Source organism: Saccopteryx bilineata, chromosome 5, assembly GCF_036850765.1.
Source record: "Saccopteryx bilineata isolate mSacBil1 chromosome 5, mSacBil1_pri_phased_curated, whole genome shotgun sequence".
Lineage (NCBI taxonomy): Eukaryota > Metazoa > Chordata > Mammalia > Chiroptera > Emballonuridae > Saccopteryx > Saccopteryx bilineata.
The window spans coordinates 210,274,384-210,294,853 of NC_089494.1; the positions used below are offsets into that span (position 1 = coordinate 210,274,384).

The window sequence follows — 20,470 nt, forward strand, 5'->3', positions numbered from 1 at the left end:
TCTTTTTTTAAAAAACTTTAGAAGAAGATATAAGAAGAAATAAGATTTGTGTGTATTTTCTTTTAATCTTAAAAGATACACTTTAAAATTAATGATGTGTTGCATGTAAAAGAAAAGATTGTTCCATTGTATTATTATATATACTCAATTGTATTTATATCATCTTTGAAAATTCTGATCTTGCTGACTGACATATGTACTGAGTCTTTGTGTTTGTGTCTGTTAAACACTGTTAAGAAAAAAATAATAATAACAAAAAACCCAGTTCATAAAAAAACAAAATGTTTTCCGTGAAATCTCAGGGCAAAGTGAGGTTGGGGAGGAGAGGATAGCTTATGTTTTCTCTTAAAGAAATCCTAAAAAACCTAGCTTAGAAGATAGGTGAGCCTGACCAGGTGGTGGCTGTGTAGTGGATAGAGCATGGGACTGGGTCGCGGAGGACCCAGGTTTGAAACTCCTACGGTTGCCAGCTTGAGCACGGGCTCATCTGGTTTGAGCAAAGCTCACCAGCTTGAGTGCAGGGTCACTGGCTCGAGCAAGGGGTCATTCGGTCTGCTGAAGGCCCGCGGTCAAGGCACATATGAGAAACCAATCAATGAACAACTAAGGTGCTGCAATGAAGAATTGATGCTTCTCATCTCTCTCCCTTCCTGTCTGTCTGTCTCTCTCTCTCTCTCTGTCCCTGTCACAAAAAAAAAAAAAAAGTTGAACTAGGTAAGGGTATAGGCGGGCTTTCTTCAGGACTGAGAAATGTTTACAGTTTATTTAGTTTTGTACATTGACCGGGTGTGTGTGTGGGCGTGTACATTATTAAACTTTTGTAAATGATCAATTCTTTATTAACTTGAATTTCAGGAAGTGTGTGTGTGTGTGTGTGTGTGTGTGTGTGTGTGTGTCTAGTGTTGCTGTTGGACCGTAAAAATATATGCTCTTAACCTTTTAAAATACAGCCTGTCATTGAAATGTGTCTTGGTAATACTGTGTAAAAAGAATTTTATTTTCATTGTTACTTGCTTCACAAATGTTTATTGCATTATATGTGCTTTTTTTTTTTTCTCTGTATTTTTCTGAAGTTGGAAATGGGGAGGCAGTCAGACAGACTCCCGCATGCGCCCTACCCGATCCACCCAGCATGCCCACCAGGGGGCGATGCTCTGCCCATCTGGGGCATCGCTCTGTTGCAACCAGAGCCATTCTAGCACCTTAGGCAAAGGCCACAGAGCCATCCTCAGCGCCCGGGCCAACCTTGCTCCAGTGGAGCTTTGGCTGCTGGAGGGGAAGAGAGAGACAGAGAGGAAGGAGATGGGGAGGAAGGAGAAGCAGATGGGCGCTTCTCCTGTGTGCCCTGGCCGGGAATCGTACCTGGGACTCCTGCACGCCAGGCCGACGCTCTACCACTGAGCCAACTGGCCAGGGCCGCTAACTTTTTTTTTTTGAGCACTTAATATTATTAGTGACTGTTTTCAAGGAGTTATCTCATCTTATCTTCAAACCACATAGATGAGGTAGCTTCTGTTAAATAACCATTTCCCTGATGAAAATGAGACCGAGAGATTACTTATTTTACCTTCATTCACTTCATTTAGCTACAAAGTGGTGGGGCTAGGAGTGAAACGTAGGTCAGGTTGGCTTCAAAGGCACACTTGAACATACTATTCAGCCTTCTTTAAAAATATGAGGCATTCATTTGATGAACGTCATGGCTTACATTTAATATTTTTTAGTTTAACCTTGATATTGAATTGCATTATTTTCCTCCAGTCTTCTTAGCTCAAGGCTGTCATGTTTTAACCAGAAGTATATAATTTAGTTTTTTTAATTTTCAAGAATTAATTATTATAAAGCAAGAGTAAAAACTTAATTAAAATGTAAAAGGAGTTTTTTTCAAAATGCTTTTCAATAAAACATCCACAGAAAAAGTTCCTCCGTGGATGATCGTGATTTCATTACATTTGAAATGATAGTAGTGACAGTAAATTTTTCCTGACTATACCACTCAACTAGTCATCAATGTGGTACAAATTAATCTGAGAAGTTTACATAAATACTTTTTAAATGGCTTTTTTAATTTAAAAAAGTAACATATTTTAAATGTAATAACTTGTATTTTAAATGCTTATGTAAAAAGATTTGACTGTGGCTCCCTAAAATCTACTTGCTTCTTTACCTGGTCTTTATCACATGAAGATTTTTCAGTTGTGTTAGCCTAAGATGAGTTACATTACTTTTTGTGCAGTGTACTATATTGCTTAAACATTCAAAAGTTTCTTTCTTGGAAAGCATAATATAATATATTATATAAATAATTTTTTACCTTTTTTTTTCTTCAATTTTTGATGTTAGGTTTTTGTTTTGTTTTTAATTTACTGATGTTTATGCTGCTAAGCATGTATTGTAACTGGTCAAAACAAAGATTCTTTTATACTCAATTTGTCTTGAAATTTTTTTCTAGATCTTAAAACAAAAATTGTGATTTTTACTTAATATTTTGGCTTATATGTGACAGTATTTTGTAACAGACAAGTAATATGAGAAAAAAAATTAATACCAAGATCCCTCCTCTGTTTTGAAATATTAAACATTCTATAATAATTGGATCCTTTATTAGTTTATTTAATAAGCCTTGACATGCAGATTTAACACTTTATTACTTCTTTAATTTAATTTTTATAACAACCCCTACAGTAGATACTGTTATTATTCACATTTTACATGTGAAGAAAGTGAGACTTAGGAGATGCTAACTACCTTGCCCAACAGCTGTTTTATGGTATAGAGCCAACTCAGGCTCTAGAATCTGTGCTTTTAACTAGCATACTTCCTATGCTATCTGTTTTTTCAGTTTTTGTTTTAGGTACGAATATTGAATTTAAATTACATTAATCTGATATGTTACATTAGATTATAGAAAATGAGTCCACCACCTATGATGGCAAAAGGTCATGCGTCCTTTGTGCATCTTTTCAGTATGTTCCTTTGGCCATTCTGCATATTTATATCAGATCTTAATCTAAGGAAGAACAAAAGAGATGTTAATTTTTCTTTTTTTTTTTTTCTGAAGCTGGAAACCAGGAGAGACAGTCAGACTCCCGCATGCGCCCGACCGACCGGGATCCACCCGGCACGCCCACCAGGGGCGACGCTCTGCCCCTCTGGGGCATCGCTCTGTTGAGACCAGAGCCACTCTAGTGCCTGGGGCAGAGGCCAAGGAGCCATCCCCAGCGCCCAGGCCATCTTTGCTCCAATGGAGCCTCGGCTGCGGGAGGGAAGAGAGAGAGAGGAAGGAGAGGGGGAGAGGTGGAGAAGCAGATGGGCGCTTCTCCTGTGTGCCCTGGCCGGGAATCGAACCCGGGACTTCTGCACGCCAGGCTGATGCTCTACCGCTGAGCCAAACGGCCAGGGCCAAGAGATGTTAATTTTTAAAAAGCACCTATCTATATGTCTCCTTTTTAAAAATGCTAATGGTTCTTAAAATGGTCATACTATAAACCCCTTTAATTGATTATTGTATTCAGGAACGAATAGTTTTAACAAGGATTATCAGGTTAATCAAGGATTACCATGATTAACTTCTGGACATCGAAGAGTGCTTTAGATAAGGGTTTACATTCTTTATTATAAAGTTCCTCAAATCTTATGTTGTATAACTAGAAATCACCTTTGGTGTGCAAGTATGTGCCACAGGCTTTTTACCTCTTGTGATGGTTTTATTGAATCACATCTGGACATTTTCAGAATTTAAGGTTAATACCACATTAATCAAAATTTAGCTTGGGAAACATTAATAAATGATAGTTTGAAGGAATTATTTGGGACTGTTTTACTACAACTTTTGTAGCTCACTCAAATCCTTATTTTTATTTTACTTAAATGATAAAACTTATACTGGATACTCTAGATACAGAAATTAGGAATTGTACGAGATTTTTAAAAAAGCATTAGTTTTATATGAAGTAGTAAATCTGGTTAAAGGTTAGAGTTGAATGTCACTGACTCAAATATTTTCTGTATTTTAAATTGTGTTAAATTTTGATGAACTCCAGTGGCCACTAAAAGTGAGAAAGAACCAGTTATTCTGTCATAGATTAGAAAACTTTGGGTTCCAGCTCCCCTTTCCCTTTTTTTTCCTATATTTCTGAACTGCTTGGCATTTACTCTCCTTGAACTTGGCATAACTTATTCTAGTACATTTCTTTTTTTTTTTTTTTCATTTTTCTGAAGCTGGAAACAGGGAGAGACAGTCAGACAGACTCCCGCATGCGCCCGACCGGGATCCACCCGGCACGCCCACCATGGGGCGACGCTCTGCCCACCATGGGGCGACGCTCTGCCCACCAGGGGGCGATGCTCTGCCCCTCCAGGGCGTCGCCATGTTGGCGACCAGAGCCACTCTAGCGCCTGAGGCAGAGGCCACAGAGCCATCCCCAGCGCCAGGGCCATCTTTGCTCCAATGGAGCCTTGGCTGCGGGAAGGAAAGAGAGAGACAGAGAGGAAAGCGCGGCGGAGGGGTGGAGAAGCAAATGGGCGCTTCTCCTGTGTGCCCTGGCCGGGAATCGAACCCGGGTCCTCCGCACGCTAGGCCGACGCTCTACCGCTGAGCCAACCGGCCAGGGCTGCTCTAGTACATTTCAAAAATGGGAAAATATTTCCTTATGCAATTTTGCTTTTTCCCAGTTTTTAGTAATTAACATATATCATTACTATCTTTTGAAGAGGGTAGACATCAAATTTAACTCCTATATCAAGACTGAAATGAAAAGGATGTAAAATTACATTTTACCTTTAATAGTATGAATATCATTGGATATTTTTCTCTTTTCCTGAAGGTTTTACAGTACAGAGACCAGTTTTATCACATTGATTTAATGAGAGGAATTAAGCAGAAAGCATAATTAAGTTAATAGTGATACGTAATATGCTGCCATTTAAAGCATTTCATTTTAAAATGCATGCATTCTACTTATGTGTGCCATTAAACAGGTTATTTACTATTTTACTGATAAATCTTACTTATTAAATACCCTAAAGTACTATTATGTTTAATTTTAAATGTGCCCCTGACATAATTAGAGAATAAGGTGTTGAGGATTATGATGGTTATGGAGGTCTAAAAAAATTAGCAATTTAAATTCTAGTACTTCTCAAAATCTTTAGGCATTATAATAAATATATTTCCTTTTTTACAGATAATTCAGGAATGTTTTTTCACCTGCATTTCAGATCATTAAAAGTTGCCTTTTCATTTAATATTACATCTGTCTTAAGATTTCTTGTATTTTCATTCTTACAAAATGGAATAGTCATATTGATACTTAGAGAATATTTTTACATTATATAAAATTTTATCATTTTTTATAAGCCAGAATCATTATAACATCTGTTATGGTACAGAATGGTATATTTTATGGTATAATGGGCAAAATGGCATTTCTCTTTAGATTTATAAACCTGGATGAACTCTTAACAAAGCTCTCGGCATCTTTTTACTTTTCCAGTTTCTCTTAGATATAGGGCAAAGAATGTGATTTGTTTTCCTGTATAATATAACATAACTCCTGTGGTATTTTGCCTCCAGGAAGTCATTATCATTATTTACTAGATAAGCAATATTTAAAATACTTTTTTTTTTTTTTTACCTTGTCAGTTACTGTTATCTTAACCCAAACTTCTACTTTAGTTAATTTGTTTCTTGATGTATTGCAAATCAGGATAATATCCGTTATCATTTTTGGATTGAGTAGGTCTCTATTTGGAATGGGACGGGTGGAAACTTAACTTCAAAAATTCTTTCATTCTTGTCTTTAAAAGATTGTCATAAAATGTTAGTTGCTATACTATCTCCTTAATGCAGAAATACAATGTGAAATGATCCACTCTTAACTGCCCCAAGGAATTTGACCAGCCCTCCTTTCTTAGTTTTAAATATTGTTTCTTCAATTCTTAAAATACATTGTTTATATTTCTCTCTTAGTTTGAGTTTAAGCTTGCCTTGTTTAGTAAGTAGTAAGTTCCTAGTGAGCAAGATTAACTCTACTTAGCAGAATACTTTGATATAAAAATGCTAAATACATCAGTTGAAACGATGTTTTATAATGTGATAAAAAAAAACTAATTCATGCTTATCTTTTTCAAATTTTGTTTCTTCATTCTCTAAGATTGGCAACACTTTCCCAATTACTGTTTAACACCCAGTAGATTTTTAGAAAGCTCATAAGCTTCATAAAGTTGACTTTTCTGCTATACACTAACAGAGAGCACTTAAGACAGATAGGCTTAATGTTACACTGACTTTAGTCAGCTGTGCGTCAGGACTGCTCTGTGATGTAATGGAAGAGCAGGATTTTGTTATCTAAAACCTTCCTGGTTTTTAAAGCCAGCATATATAGGAGTTATTAGCTTGTGTGACCATCAGAAGGTTATTTCTCTGAACCTTTGTCTCCTTTTCTCTGAAATCAGACATAATGATTTCTTCCTTATAAACCTGAAATGAAGATCAAATACTAACACAATCAGAGCTGTCACTCATTGAAGTATTCATGTCCTTCTCCATTGTTGTAGTTGGTGCATCTCTCCCTTGTGGCCATCCCTGATCTCTGCAGTCAGTAGCTCTGCTCTCTGCCAGCCTCTTCTGCAGAGCAGCTTTTGCGGTCACCCTCTTCATCACTGACTAGTAGGCTTCTCTTATTTCTTGACTCTTTTATCAATTTTGCCTTTTGTCTTTTGTTATTCTTTTTTTTTTTATAATGGAGTTTGGTTTTTAGAGCTATTGACCCTTCTGGGAAAATATGCCTTACCTTTTTATATATTTATTACATAAATAAAATTAATAATTTATATATAAATACAAATAAATACAGCGTATTTTCATATATACAGAGTGTGACAAAAGTATTTGTTAATCATTGTATTTTTCATACAAACTACTGCAAGCCTACTTTTGTCCCATCCTGTATAATCTTTTGTTTTATTAGTAATGGTCTTTGAATGTGTGACCCTGTTGTCATTCATTCAACTTAACTATTATTTATTATTTTCTAAAAAATAAAGCATTAGTTATAGGTGGAGAATGCAAACATGATAAGGCATGTTTATTACCTTCCAGGAATTTATAGTCCTCTGAGGGTGATAGATACATAACTAATATAGCATAAGGAAGGTTAGTATTAAGTGCTATAATAGAGGTGCATATGTAAAAATGAGGTAAGATGGCTTAGAACAGTGTTGTCCAATAGAAAAATAAAATGTATACAATTTAAAATGTTCTAATATCCACAGTTAAGAAAGCCAACAAAATTAGGTGGAATGAATTTAAGAATATATATTGTTTAACTTAATTTTTCTATAATACTATTGTTTAAACATGTAATCAATACAAAAATATTGCTGTTAGTTTACATTTTTATTTCATACTAAAAATCTTCAAAATTCAATGTGTATGTTATAGTTATAGCTCAAAGGTATCAAATAAGTCACCCCTGAGCAAATTGGGATGGTTTTTACCCTATTTCGAAAATACCTCAATTTGAACTTCATTGGCAATAACTTAGTTTGCACTTAGTTTGATTAAGTACAGTTAGTAGATTTAAGTTGAAAAAGTAGATTCATAATACATTGTTCTAAGCATACTTGGAAAGTTTTCAATAACCAAATCAAGTAACCATTTTAAAATTTATTTTAAATTAAATTTAAAACTCAGCTCCTCAGTCATGCTACACTTACATACTTCAAGTTCTAATAGCTACATGTTGCTAATAGTTACCTTTTTTTTGGTGCAGTGCCCGTTTAGAGTACTAAAAGTATGAGGACTTCGATACTTCACCAAATAACATGTACATTATGATAGAGTAATGATCACTAGTGAATCCAGTATTGGTTACTACCATTAGCCGAAGGCAGAACTAAACTGTGTATAAACAGTGTCATTTCTCAATTAAAATAGTCTTTATCTTCCCCAAAACTCTGTATGTTATGTATATATATTTGTTCCTTTATGTATTTGGGAGCTTTGTTCTTGAAAGTTAAGTTATTGTGAAAACAGTTACGTTATTGTGAAACAATTTTTTCAATTCAAGGTTTGATTTTCAGCTTTTTAAACTGGGTCCAGAACAGCTAATATGGCCTCACTGCTGAGGACTTTACTTACTATCATTTGTATTTTGAGGTCTTTCTACTGTGGAGGGTGGGAACCAAACTATTCCTGACCCTGTATAAGCTCTGGGTATTGTTGATCCTGATCCCTTTTGGTGGTCTTTCCTTGGCCTCATGCATATGTGCTGATCAAAACTCAGTGGAAGATCCAAGGGGACCCTTTGCAGATCTCTGGAGTATTCACTCTGTAGCATTTTCCTCTCCAGTACCATGAATTCTAGCACCTTGACCTCTCCAAACTATCTTCTCAACTCAGGGAGACTACCAGGCTCTGTTTGGGTAGCCTCTTCCTGCACTACAGCCTGGAAACTGGGCAATAGTTGAGTAAACCATTTCTGTCCTCAACTGGGCAATAGTTGAGTAAACCACTGTCATTTAATTGCCATTAATGGCTGGAAGCAAAAAAATGAGTCCGTAGTATTTCTTTTAATCATGTATTTGAAAACAGCATATGGTAGAAAATCATATTTTTCTTCATGTTTGTTTCAAGAATCGTCCATAAAATTGAAGTATTATATTTAGCCTTTAAAAAGATCACAAGTTGATCACTAATGGAAATAAAACTACTATCCAAATGTTTACTGCAGTAGAGTGGTACATATCTATTTGTTTGTATTTGGTACATGTACATATTGTGGAATTGATATTAACAGTTTTTATTAATTGTTTACAGACTGAAAGTAATCATGACACAGCGCTAACACTCGCTTGTGCTGGTGGTCATGAGGAGCTGGTACAGACACTGCTGGAGAGAGGAGCTAGTATTGAGCACCGAGACAAGAAAGGTATGGCTTATAACTTAATGTTTCTCTGGAATATTTAGGTTCTGTGAAAACATACTACTACTTCTAAGTCCTATTTTGATGGAAAGTAGGATTGTTCCTTTTTTGTATTGAGAATATTGTTATTTTTCTCCAGGTTTTACTCCACTCATCTTGGCTGCTACAGCCGGTCATGTTGGTGTCGTGGAAATACTGCTGGACAATGGTGCTGACATTGAAGCCCAGTCAGAGAGAACCAAGGACACACCACTATCTTTGGCTTGTTCTGGGGGAAGACAGGAGGTAACATTTTCTCCAGTGTAAATTTTTTTTAACAAATGTGCCTTAACTTACATGATTTTATGGTAACAATGGATTGACATTTAGATTTATCACAGTAAATGAAACTTATCTATTAGCAAAAGGACAAGTATCAGTATTACCACACTCTGTCTCATCAGGAAAATCATACCTTGTTTATATCCTGCTTATCTAACAGCAGTATCTGCTGTAGGAATGCCAGCATGCTGCATTCAGGCTAAGAGAATGATTAAGGTGTTCTAAAACAAATCAGGAAGCTCCTGATAAGCGGGGTCTATCTATATTCACTCAGCTTTTCTTGTCCCAGAGCACCTGAGATGAGAGGTACATAAGCTCAGTCACTATTGCTCCCTGTGTTTCAGTTTTTAGTCATTCTGAGGACTCTTGTCTTTTAATTATTCCCCACTTTTTTTCAGCTCTGGAGGAAAGATTCTCAGATAAGATCATTTGACCTTAGAGTTATAAGTAAGATAGAACAACTGGTGTGATCATGTGGAGTCCCAAGAAAGCACAGTGTACACTCCCTGTGTATCTTTTTGCATTTAGTAATCAGCGGGATGACCTAAATTTTAAAATCTAATCCTGTGTACAATGGATTTAAGGCTTTTGATTAGTCAGTCGTGTTGTCTCTGTAGATTGACAGCTTCTTAGTCAGGGAGCTGTTGACTGGTAAATTTATTAGGAAGCACTCAAGATCATCCGGGTCAGTTTCCTACTTAGCTTAAATTGTTTTCCCCCACCATCCTAATTATTACAAAGTTCTTTTATGTATCAAAGCTGAAGTATGCTTTCCCTAAGTTTCCTCACTATTCCTACCTCTGTTCTTGAACTACTTACTGCCTTGTATCTTCAGATATTTGAGTCTGTTTGCCAGTCATCTAGTCTCTGTGAAACATATTCTGTTCTTTTGATTGTTAGCTTGAGAATACCTTTTCCAAACCCTTCACCTGGTTATCTCACACACTCTCAGTATTTATTCCCCCTAAAATACATGTAAATGTACTCTGACCAGCAAATTGGTGAACTGTTTTTCGTTTCCTATTTGTGCATCTTTTTTTCTTTTTAAATTTTTGTGACTTTATTTGAACCAAACTGATAACGCCAGGAGCAAGATCTTAAATGCTCCCTTATTTGTGCATCGTAAACTTGTCTCTCTCCACTCCTTTGCTGCCCATAGCACATCAGGTTATGTTGAATTCTAATTAATTAAACCCACTAGGGTTTTTAATAAAGTAATAAATAAAATTTTTTAACAGAATAATTTCTGCACAGAAATAATAGACAATCTACTAAAATGGTGTATGTATAGAAAATAGAGGTTGGTGATACCCCTTATTTTGTGGGTTAAAAAGAGTTGGAGCCTAGTGATAATATCAGCATAACTTATACAGTTTTTGCTTTGACTATTTCTATTATATTTGCTTTCTTTACATTTGGAGTTTTTATTGTATGTGAGGATGGTTAGATGCACTGGCTAATAGAGGTGTTCTGCACAAGAGACAGTAAAACGTACCCCTGCCTATCATGCTATTTCTTGTGGTTGATAACATGAATATATTTGTCTTTTTTTTTTCTATTCTTTTCTGTACTCCACAGTGAAGGTAATTGTGATAAAAGGATTTTTAACCAAATAATATTAAGATAGTAAAAAATAAGCTATTTCATTTGATAAATTATTTCTACTGCATCAAAAAATAGGTCTTCATTATTTTTGAAATGTGATGGCAGAAAATTTTGCAATTAAACAATATTAAATGGAAAATCTTAGAAATATAAATGCTTCTGTTTTGAAATATTATGAAAGTAAAATTTTGACTTAGTTGAAATTATCAGTCATTATGTAGCTTGCTTTAATAACTGCTTTATATAATAACAGATATTTCAATGTTGAATCAAAAATAAGTCAGAGGCTGGGTGAAAAGGGCGGAGGGATTAAGCAAAGAAAAAACTCATAGACACAGACAACAGTATGGTGATTACAAGAAGAAATGGAGGCTGGGGGAGGCAAAAGAGGGGGCAAGAGAGGGAAATGGTGACGGAAGGCTTGACTTGGGGTGGTGAACACAATGCAGTGTACACATGATGTATTATAGAATTGTACACCTGAAACCTATCTAAGTTTCTTAATGGCACCCCAAAAAATCCAATTAAAAATAAATAAAAATAAAAAATGAAGAAAATTTAAAAATGGAAAAAATATCATAGCCCTGTCTGGGTAGCTCAGTTGATTAGCATTGTCCTGATATGCCAAAATTGCAGATTTGATCTCCATTAAGGGCACATACATGAATCAACCAATCAATGCATCAGTAAGTATAACAACAAATCGATTTTGCTCTTTCTCCCTTCCCCTCTCTCTAAAATCAATAAATAAAAAAATTTTAAATATAAATCAGTTGATTTTTTTTCTTTCAAAGACATATAATAAAGCTTATAGTATACCATAATCATTATGTGTTCTTATTAAAATGTAACAGATGGGCCTGACCAGGCGGTGGCACAGTGGATAGAGCATCAGACTGGGATGTAGAGGACCCAGGTTCGAGACCCCGAGGTTGCCAGCTTGAGTGCGGGCTCAACTGGTTTGAGCAAAGCTCACCAACTTGGACCCAAGGTCACTGGCTCAGCAAGGGGTTACTCAGTCTGCTGAAGGCCTGTGGTCAAGGCACGTATGAGAAAGCAATCAGTGAACAACTAAGGTGTCGCAACGAAAAACTGATGTTTGATGCTTCTCATCTCTCTCTCTTCCTATCTTCCCCTCTCTCTGACTCTCTCTCTGTCTCTGTAAAAAAAAAAGAAAAGAAAAGAAAAGGAACAGATGGGGTTATAACAGTTATTGAAGTCTCTTTAGGGTAATAATTTTGCCTAAAACACTAGGTTATTTTGATTTAGTGTTATTAAAACCGTTAAGTATTTTGAAATAATTAGTAAAGCATTGGAAGTCATTTTACTATAAAATCACAAACTAATTTCTTTTGTATTGATTGCTTATTACATAATGGGAATAGGCATTCCTTCTGAGAGAAAACTAAGATCAGTTAACTTTCATAGTGGAATCTAGAAACTTTAGAAATATGATTAAGGTTTTCTGTTTTATTGCTTAAGGAATTTGTTGTAAAATAAAATGGCCTGATGCCATATTTTTGGTCTTGTTTTTATATACAAGACTAGGTGGTCTTGGTACATAAGCCACCTAGCTTATGTTAACTGGCTCTAAAAGAAAAAACGTGATGGACAGAAAGTCATATCTAAAGTTACTCATCTCTTTATTCAGACAAAGTTTTAGCCAGTATTAAGACAAAACATTGTTTATTAACATTTCTTTATTTCCTAATTAGTATTTTAGGATATATTATTAATAGCAAGAGCAAAGGTAGGAGTTCTAATCTTAAATAATCCTTCACTTCTCTGTGCCTTTTTTGTAAATAGAAGATGAAAATACTAGTATCTGTTGTCATAGTCATTTGGTACATTTTAAGACATAATGGACAAAAGATTTATGAATGGCCAAAAAGCACTTAAATGCTAAATATCTTTGGCTATTAGAAAATGCAAATTAAGACTCCTATGGGATACCACCACACCCCCCCTAGAAAGACTAAAATTATAAATATTATCAGTACCAAATGTTGCCAAAGATGTGGAGCAACCAGATCTCACTTTTTTTTTTTGATGGGAATGTAAATAGTATAACTAGTTTAAGATAAGGTTTGGCGATTTCTTAATCACTAAACATACACCCAGAAATTCTACTACCAGGCAGAACCTATTAGCTGCGAAAATATATTTTCACAGTAGTGTTCATAGCAACTTCAATCAAAATTCTCAAACTAATTCCTAAAGGTCATCAGTAAAGTAGATAAGCTATCGCATATTTGTTTTAGCGGAATGCTACACAGCTCAGTGGTACCTTGAGATACGAGTTATTTGTCCTGTAACTGAGCTCGTAAGTTAGTCAACTTGTTTATCAAACAAATTTCTCTCATTTAAAATAACAAATAGATTTAATCCATTCCACCCCCCTGAAACATCCCCAAACATAGTTAATTATGAAAAAATCCATGTTTTTAATTAAGAAACACACATGTATACTTTACCAATGTATAACAAAATATATGAAATAAAAGAAAAAAGTGTTATTTAGTACTGTATTCTTACCTTGGAGACAGACAAGTGCAGCTAATGGAGGTGAATGGCGGAGGAGGAGGGAGGGAGGAAGGGATGCAGGCACTGTAGACACGTAAACTAAAACTTCATTTAACACTACATGTAAACTAAAACTGTATTTTCTTTACTTTAAACAAAACTAAAACTGCACTTTCTATACTTTAAATGAAACCACAAAAACTTAATTGTAAAAAAAATGCATTCTTAACTTTAAACTTAACCTAAGCTTAACATGTATTTTTCATTTAATCATCACCTACTTTTGCCTTTTTGGCTGCACTTTCAGCACTTTCACTTGCAGGACTTTTGAATAAAAATCTATCCAAAGAGGTTTGCTTTGGCCTGCCTTTTAAAATGTTGTGGAAATGTGACACCTGTCATTAAAAGGTGCTGAAGCATGATCAGTTGAAACTTTTTCTGGGTGTTTCTTTTCAATGAAACTTGAAAGCTTCTCCCACATTGCCAGCATGTCTTTAATTTCACTTGTAGAAATCACTTCCTCCAATTCTACCTCCTCCTCAGAAGCTCCGTATGTTGCATCATCTGTAGCTCCTTCAACTCCTCAGTTGAGAGTTCCTTCTCATGTTGCTCGACGAGCTCGTTTACGTCACCCTCATCTACCTCTAGTCTCGACCCATCAGCTTTCTGAGGGACACAATCTCCTCCAACGCTTCTACCAGCTCTTTCTCTTTCACCCACACCAGCAGAAGCTTCTCCATTTCTTCATGGACATCTGTCCTTAATTGGGATAGAATTGTAGTTTCTTTCGCTGGATTTGCGCTTTTGATGGCATCCTTTTGTTTAAGGATGGTACAAATTGTAGATGTATTGCGGTCGTACAGCCTTGCCATTTCAATCACTCGTACACCACGCTCATGTTTTTCTATTATTTCTTGCTTTACTTCTATCGACATTATTCCCTTCTTCTTCTCCCCACTGTCCTTTACACTCTCTTTCTTTGGCCCCATGATAGCACACAAAAAAAGTTAGTAAAAAAATGCAAAAATGATGCAAGAATGAGTACAGCGCATGAGATTTGACTTGATTCTGTGGGTAACACGTGAGAAAGCACGAGATGCTGGTGTTGTGCTGCTGATACTGGACTCGTGTGCCAACACACCAACTAGCGGCAGCTTCCCGAATCATGACTCGTATCGGAATTTCGCTTGGATTTCAAACAAAAATATGGACTGAGTCGCAGCTCATATCTTTAAAAATTCATATGTTGCTCTGCTTGTACTACTGTACACACAGATGATTCCCAAACACCAAGATTGTACTTGTGTGAAGCTCTTAAGATAGATGAAACTAATCTGTGGCTAGGACTGACTAGGAATGGGCATGAGTAACAAGGATTGAAATTACATTAGGTTTATGAATGTATCTGTATTCAATAAATGTACACTTAAGTTTTTAGCATTTATTGTTTCATTTAAAAATTTACCTAAAATTTCACTTAGAAACACTGAAAACAAGTACATTATCATCTAGTTAATGATGTACTTGCTGATGTACTCAAGGAAAATGGAGGGTGTCTGCAATTTACTTTGAGATGAAATACATTATAAAATGATAGAAAAAAGATGGAGAAATGTGAAAAAGTAAGGATAGTAGAATATTGTAGAACCTAGGTGGTGACTATATCTAATTTTTTAAACTTTTCTATGTATTTGAAAATTTTCATAATAAAATGCTGGGGGAAAATTTTTTCAGTTTTTTGAAAACAGTTATTGATTGTAAGTTTAAAAAATATTTTGAAGACATTCACATGTTCAAATGAAAAAAATTATGTTCTATTTTACTATTATGTGCTAGAATAACAGAAGTACTATTTCCAAAATAGCATTGTTTGAGAACACATATAGTCCAGATCTTTCACTAACATGCCATTTTGTCAGATTTCTAAATGGATTTTACTTGGAAAGCTGTCTCTTCGTTGGCTTACAAGACTTCTTGCTATCATCTGAAGCCGAGTTTGTGCAAAAGATGAAAGAAGGACTTTCCCTTCCGTTGTTAAAATAGACCTGAACAAAGAGAAATAAAAAATACACACCTTATAAATTGTTTCACTGTAAGAAGAAAACATATTTTCTTTTTTTCTTTCCAGGTGGTGGAGTTATTGTTAGCTCGAGGGGCAAATAAAGAGCACAGGAATGTTTCTGATTACACCCCTCTAAGCCTGGCTGCTTCTGGTGGCTATGTGAACATTATCAAAATATTGCTAAATGCAGGAGCCGAAATTAATTCTAGGCAAGTTATATTTTCTACAAACCCTTTACGAGTGTTATATTAAAATGATATTTGTAGAACAATTATCTTTTTAATGCCATATTTAGGAAATTTTTTCATTATAAATTTAGAATCCAAATTGTTAGAGATTAAGATTAATTTTTTACATATTTCAAACTGTTGAAACTCTATTTCTTATGGTACTTAAAGTAAACATCGTTCTTACAAGTCTTTATTAAGCAAGTATGTGATTTAAAATGGAAAGTCCATCTTAATAGTCACCCAAGTCGTCATGTTGAATGAGATGCAGAAAGTATTCTAGTTCTGGGTGATAAAATATTTGTGATAGAGTCTTGGTATTATCTCTAAGATTTTCAAGGGCTGAGAAAAATGATTATTTTAAATAATTCTGAAAAATAAAGAATATTATATCCTGAAATAGAATTCTAAAATATCATCCAATTTTCTGGTACATTTAAAATGTGTATTTTCCCTTTTGTTCTCCTCATACCTCCACCCCCAGAACTGGTAGCAAATTGGGCATTTCTCCTCTGATGTTAGCAGCTATGAACGGGCACACAGCCGCAGTTAAACTACTGTTAGACATGGGCTCTGACATAAATGCTCAAATAGAAACCAATCGGAACACCGCCCTTACCTTAGCCTGCTTCCAAGGAAGAACAGAAGTGGTTAGTCTTCTGCTTGATAGAAAAGCAAATGTGGAACACAGAGCTAAGGTAAGAAAAAGCTTGAGATTTATACATGGATTTATTGGTTTGATAATTAAGGTGTACAGTAGCAAAATGCTCAGTTCCTAGTAACATTTATCTCACATATATATTTAATCAGAAATCACTCTTTATGACTCATTCAAGCTTTAATTTTCAAAAATACAATAATTTTTATAGGTAATAATGACATTAGGATTATCAGGTGAAAATTATATACCATTATGAAAGAAGGAATACTTATTAAGTGCTAGTAACATGCCAAATGCTTGTATCATACAGATTTTTTTCAAAACAAATTGACATTGGGTTGAATTATCCTTTAATAGGTTACACTGTACTTCAGAGAGACACTATCATTGTTGACATTCAGTTGAGTCTTTGTAACAACCATGATTGCACCCCCAGACTGTTGTTCTTTAACATTTTAGCTCTTTCTTTTGTCTTATGTGTTGTTGTTTTTTTGTTGTTGTTTTACTAAACTTAGACTGGACTCACACCACTAATGGAAGCTGCCTCTGGCGGATATGCAGAGGTGGGCCGAGTTCTTTTGGATAAAGGTGCTGATGTTAATGCCCCTCCAGTGCCCTCTTCGAGAGATACAGCTTTAACCATAGCAGCAGATAAAGGGCATTATAAGTTCTGTGAGCTTCTCATTGGCAGGTATGATGTTACCATACCCTTCATATGTGACCATGGTGTTACTTGTGATTACTGTTCTCTCTGGGCAAATTGTGACTATTAAAAAATCAAATAAGACTACTATAAACTACATGTTTTATTTTCTAAACCTACCTCTGTTATTTTCTACCCACACAGAGCTGTGCTACATTGTCTAATTTATTTCAGTGCGACCTAGAAATATTTTTTCTTTCTCTGTGTGTATATACATTTTAAAGTACTATAATAAAGTATCTGAACATCCAGCTATTGTCATCCATATTCATTTACATGTCCTACAGTTTTGAATTTTGCAGAGTACCACTTCAAGTGCTAAAACTGTGGCAATAATCTAAGTCTTCATTGTTTGTTTTCATGTTCTTTATAGTAACTTGGGCTTTTAAATAACAGTTCCAAGTTATCAGACAAGATCCAGGACTGTTTCTGCTGTCAGTCACTTAGAAGCTGTCTGGCAGTTTTCCAAAGATACTTGCCTGTTTAATTGGATTTTTAAAAGACCTTTGCATGGTGTCCTGAGCAGTAGTATTTAGTAGTAACCACTAACAACTACTATTATTCATTTACCATGAGTCTTATTTAAGATACTTGCCTGCTTATTAATTGGATTTCTTAAAGACCTTTGCATGGTGTCCTGAGCAGTAGTATTTAGTAGTAACCACTAACAACTATTAGTCCTTCAGCATGAGACTTATTTATTATGATGCACACTGAGTTCTAAACCTGCATGTTATTCTGAAGCTAAATGTGAATACATGAATACGAGTCATTTGAAACAGATGTAATTGCCTATTAGGATAGTATTTGTGACTCTAGGATGCTGTTTATTTAATGTTTTAATTATATTAACAGGACATACTTTTATGTTTCACTAAATTCACATTTTCTCAGAATTTGAAACTTAGAATTATACTGAGTCATTTTTAAAATAAAAATCAATTATTGCTATATGGTTATTTTTTTAATTCAGTGGCATATATTTCAGTAATAGGAAACTCTTTGTAATGTTATTTTGAGAGAAAAACACATTTTAGTCCTTGAATATTAAACAGTTTTCATCTTCACAGAATATTTTTATACTACGTAGTTTATTTTTAGCTATGTCATTTCATTTTAAACAATGATATCCATGTCATTCCTTTAGGGGAGCTCACATTGACGTACGTAACAAGAAGGGGAACACTCCATTGTGGCTGGCAGCAAATGGTGGACACCTTGATGTGGTTCAGTTATTGGTGCAAGCAGGTGCCGATGTGGATGCAGCAGATAACCGCAAGATAACTCCTCTTATGGCAGCATTTAGAAAGGTAGAATTCTTTTATCCTCATTCACATGGATGCTTTTCAGTTAAGCTGGAAGTGCATAGTTTAGTGATCACCTACGACTCATCTAAACAGTTTTACCATTGACTAATTTCTAAGAAAAAGGAAATTAAATGAAAACCCAGCTGCCAGTATTTAAAACTATTGAAAATCAAGTGTACTAATTCAGAAATAGAAATACATTTTGTGGAAGCAAGAGAAACTTATTTTCTCCTTTTATAGTACATAGCATAGAACTGTATATAAGTAATTTCTTAATAATTTGGCTGATCTCTTGAATGCAGTTTCAGTTTATTACTGGAAAAGGATATTATTTCAGGGTTTATAAGTTTGAGTTCTGCCATTCTGAGACATGTAGGTAAAAACCCTGTAGATTCCATATTATTTTGTTGTATTGAAAAATTTTACTATATAAATTGCAAGAAATCATGTCTTTTGTTATTATTGTTCTCTCTGATTCTGGCTCTTTTTTTTGCTTGTTTTGTTTTTAAGAATTTTTTTTAATTTTTAAAATTTTATTTTATTTTATTTTTTACAGAGACAGAGAGAGAGTCAGAGAGGGATAGACAGGGACGGAGAGATGAGAAGCATCAATCAGTTTTTTGTTGCGCATTGCGACACCTTAGTTGTTCATTGATTGCTTTCTCATATGTGCCTTGACCGTGCGGCTACAGCAGACCGAGTAACCCCTTGCTTGAGCCAGAGACCTTGGGTCCAAGCTGGTGAGCTTCTGCTCAAACCAGATGAGCCCGCGCTCAAGCTGGCGACCTTGGGGTCTCGAACCTGGGTCCTTCCGCATCCCAGTCCGATGCTCTATCCACTGCGCCACCGCCTGGTCAGGCTGATTCTGGCTTTTTATACCACCTCTTCCCTGGGTATTCTAGATTTCTCAGCCACTGACTCTTCCTCAGCAGTCAAACTTACTCTTTCTCACTGGATACCTGCCTCTTCTCCAAGCAAGCTAGCATATCATTATCAAGTTAATCTTCCTAACCACTCCACTATGTTAATATTCATCTTCAAGAACCTTTTCCAGTCTCCCTAGTCTCTGTAGTACTTTGAAATCCACTTTTAGTTTGTTATTCAAAGCCACCATACTGTAGTGCTCTAAGCTCATTTCACATTATGAGCCCATAATTTGGAGAGTCCTCTTGCTTGGTCATTGTTCCTTTCTCTCACATCACCTTTTTTCTTATCATTGGAATGCCCATGCCCCTCCTAACTTTTCTAAATGTATTCATTCTTTAGATACAATATAAATTTTTCCTTCTTCCAAACCTCTTTCTAGCCTACTTGAGTTCACATTGTTACCCAATCCCCTAAAAGTAGAAGCTCTACAATCTGTTACTATCTTTATCATCGTGTTTGACAACTATGTATCGTTGTCTGTAACTATATATACTCTAATGTCTATACCTTTCCAGATAGACTTAGCTATTTAAGGACAGTGTTTATCTTTTATACTCTTGTACTCATTCCATTATTTATTTTTTTAGTTCCTACCATGGGCAACTCTAGTGGTTGTGATTTAATCAGGGAGTTAAGATCCACACAAAAGTCAGGTAACTGTGAGTTGTCCCTTATAAATAATTTAGGTACTGTAGAAGTGTTGGCGAGATGTCAAAGAATGATACAAAGGGTGAGGATGAAAATGAATAGATGCAGTTGAGAAAATATACTAAATATAAACAGTGGTTTATACAGACTGGCTAACTTACAGGTATTGTGTCAGAGAGCAGTAGTGCATATTGGAAAAAGTGAGAAGCCTTTTGAATGCTGGTGTGAAAAATTTGAACTTTTCTTAGTGAACTGTGTTATAATGAATAATATAATCATAGCTCATGCTTTAGGAAAGTATTTTATTTCTTTCACTATCTACTGCAGTGCTGTGCATTCAGTTTTTATCTGAGAGAACAAAACTTATTTCTATTCTTTGTTTTAAAATTTTATTGAATTTATTGGGGTGATATTGGTTAATAACATCATGTAGGTTTCAGGTATATCTACTCTTATCAATGCTTAGAATTGAACAGAAGCTCATTTCTACTAAATTAGGGGAAAATGAAGTGTTTTTTCTTTTTCTTTCAACATATCCCCATTTCTTCATACTGATTTT

The 20,470-nt window shown here is 35.2% G+C and overlaps 1 protein-coding gene across 5 annotated transcripts in view; it reads left to right on the forward strand.

Moving 5' to 3' along the window:
- ANKRD17 (ankyrin repeat domain 17) overlaps positions 1–20,470 on the forward strand; it is a 181,541-nt gene that overhangs the window by 123,683 nt on the left and 37,388 nt on the right. For all 5 annotated transcript variants that reach the window (XM_066232624.1, XM_066232625.1, XM_066232627.1 and 2 more), the window contains 6 exons: positions 8,822–8,933; positions 9,067–9,212; positions 15,505–15,647; positions 16,150–16,363; positions 16,842–17,017; positions 18,177–18,339. In XM_066232624.1, the coding sequence (XP_066088721.1) occupies positions 8,822–8,933; positions 9,067–9,212; positions 15,505–15,647; positions 16,150–16,363; positions 16,842–17,017; positions 18,177–18,339 (954 nt within the window). The remainder of the gene's footprint in view (positions 1–8,821; positions 8,934–9,066; positions 9,213–15,504; positions 15,648–16,149; positions 16,364–16,841; positions 17,018–18,176; positions 18,340–20,470) is intronic.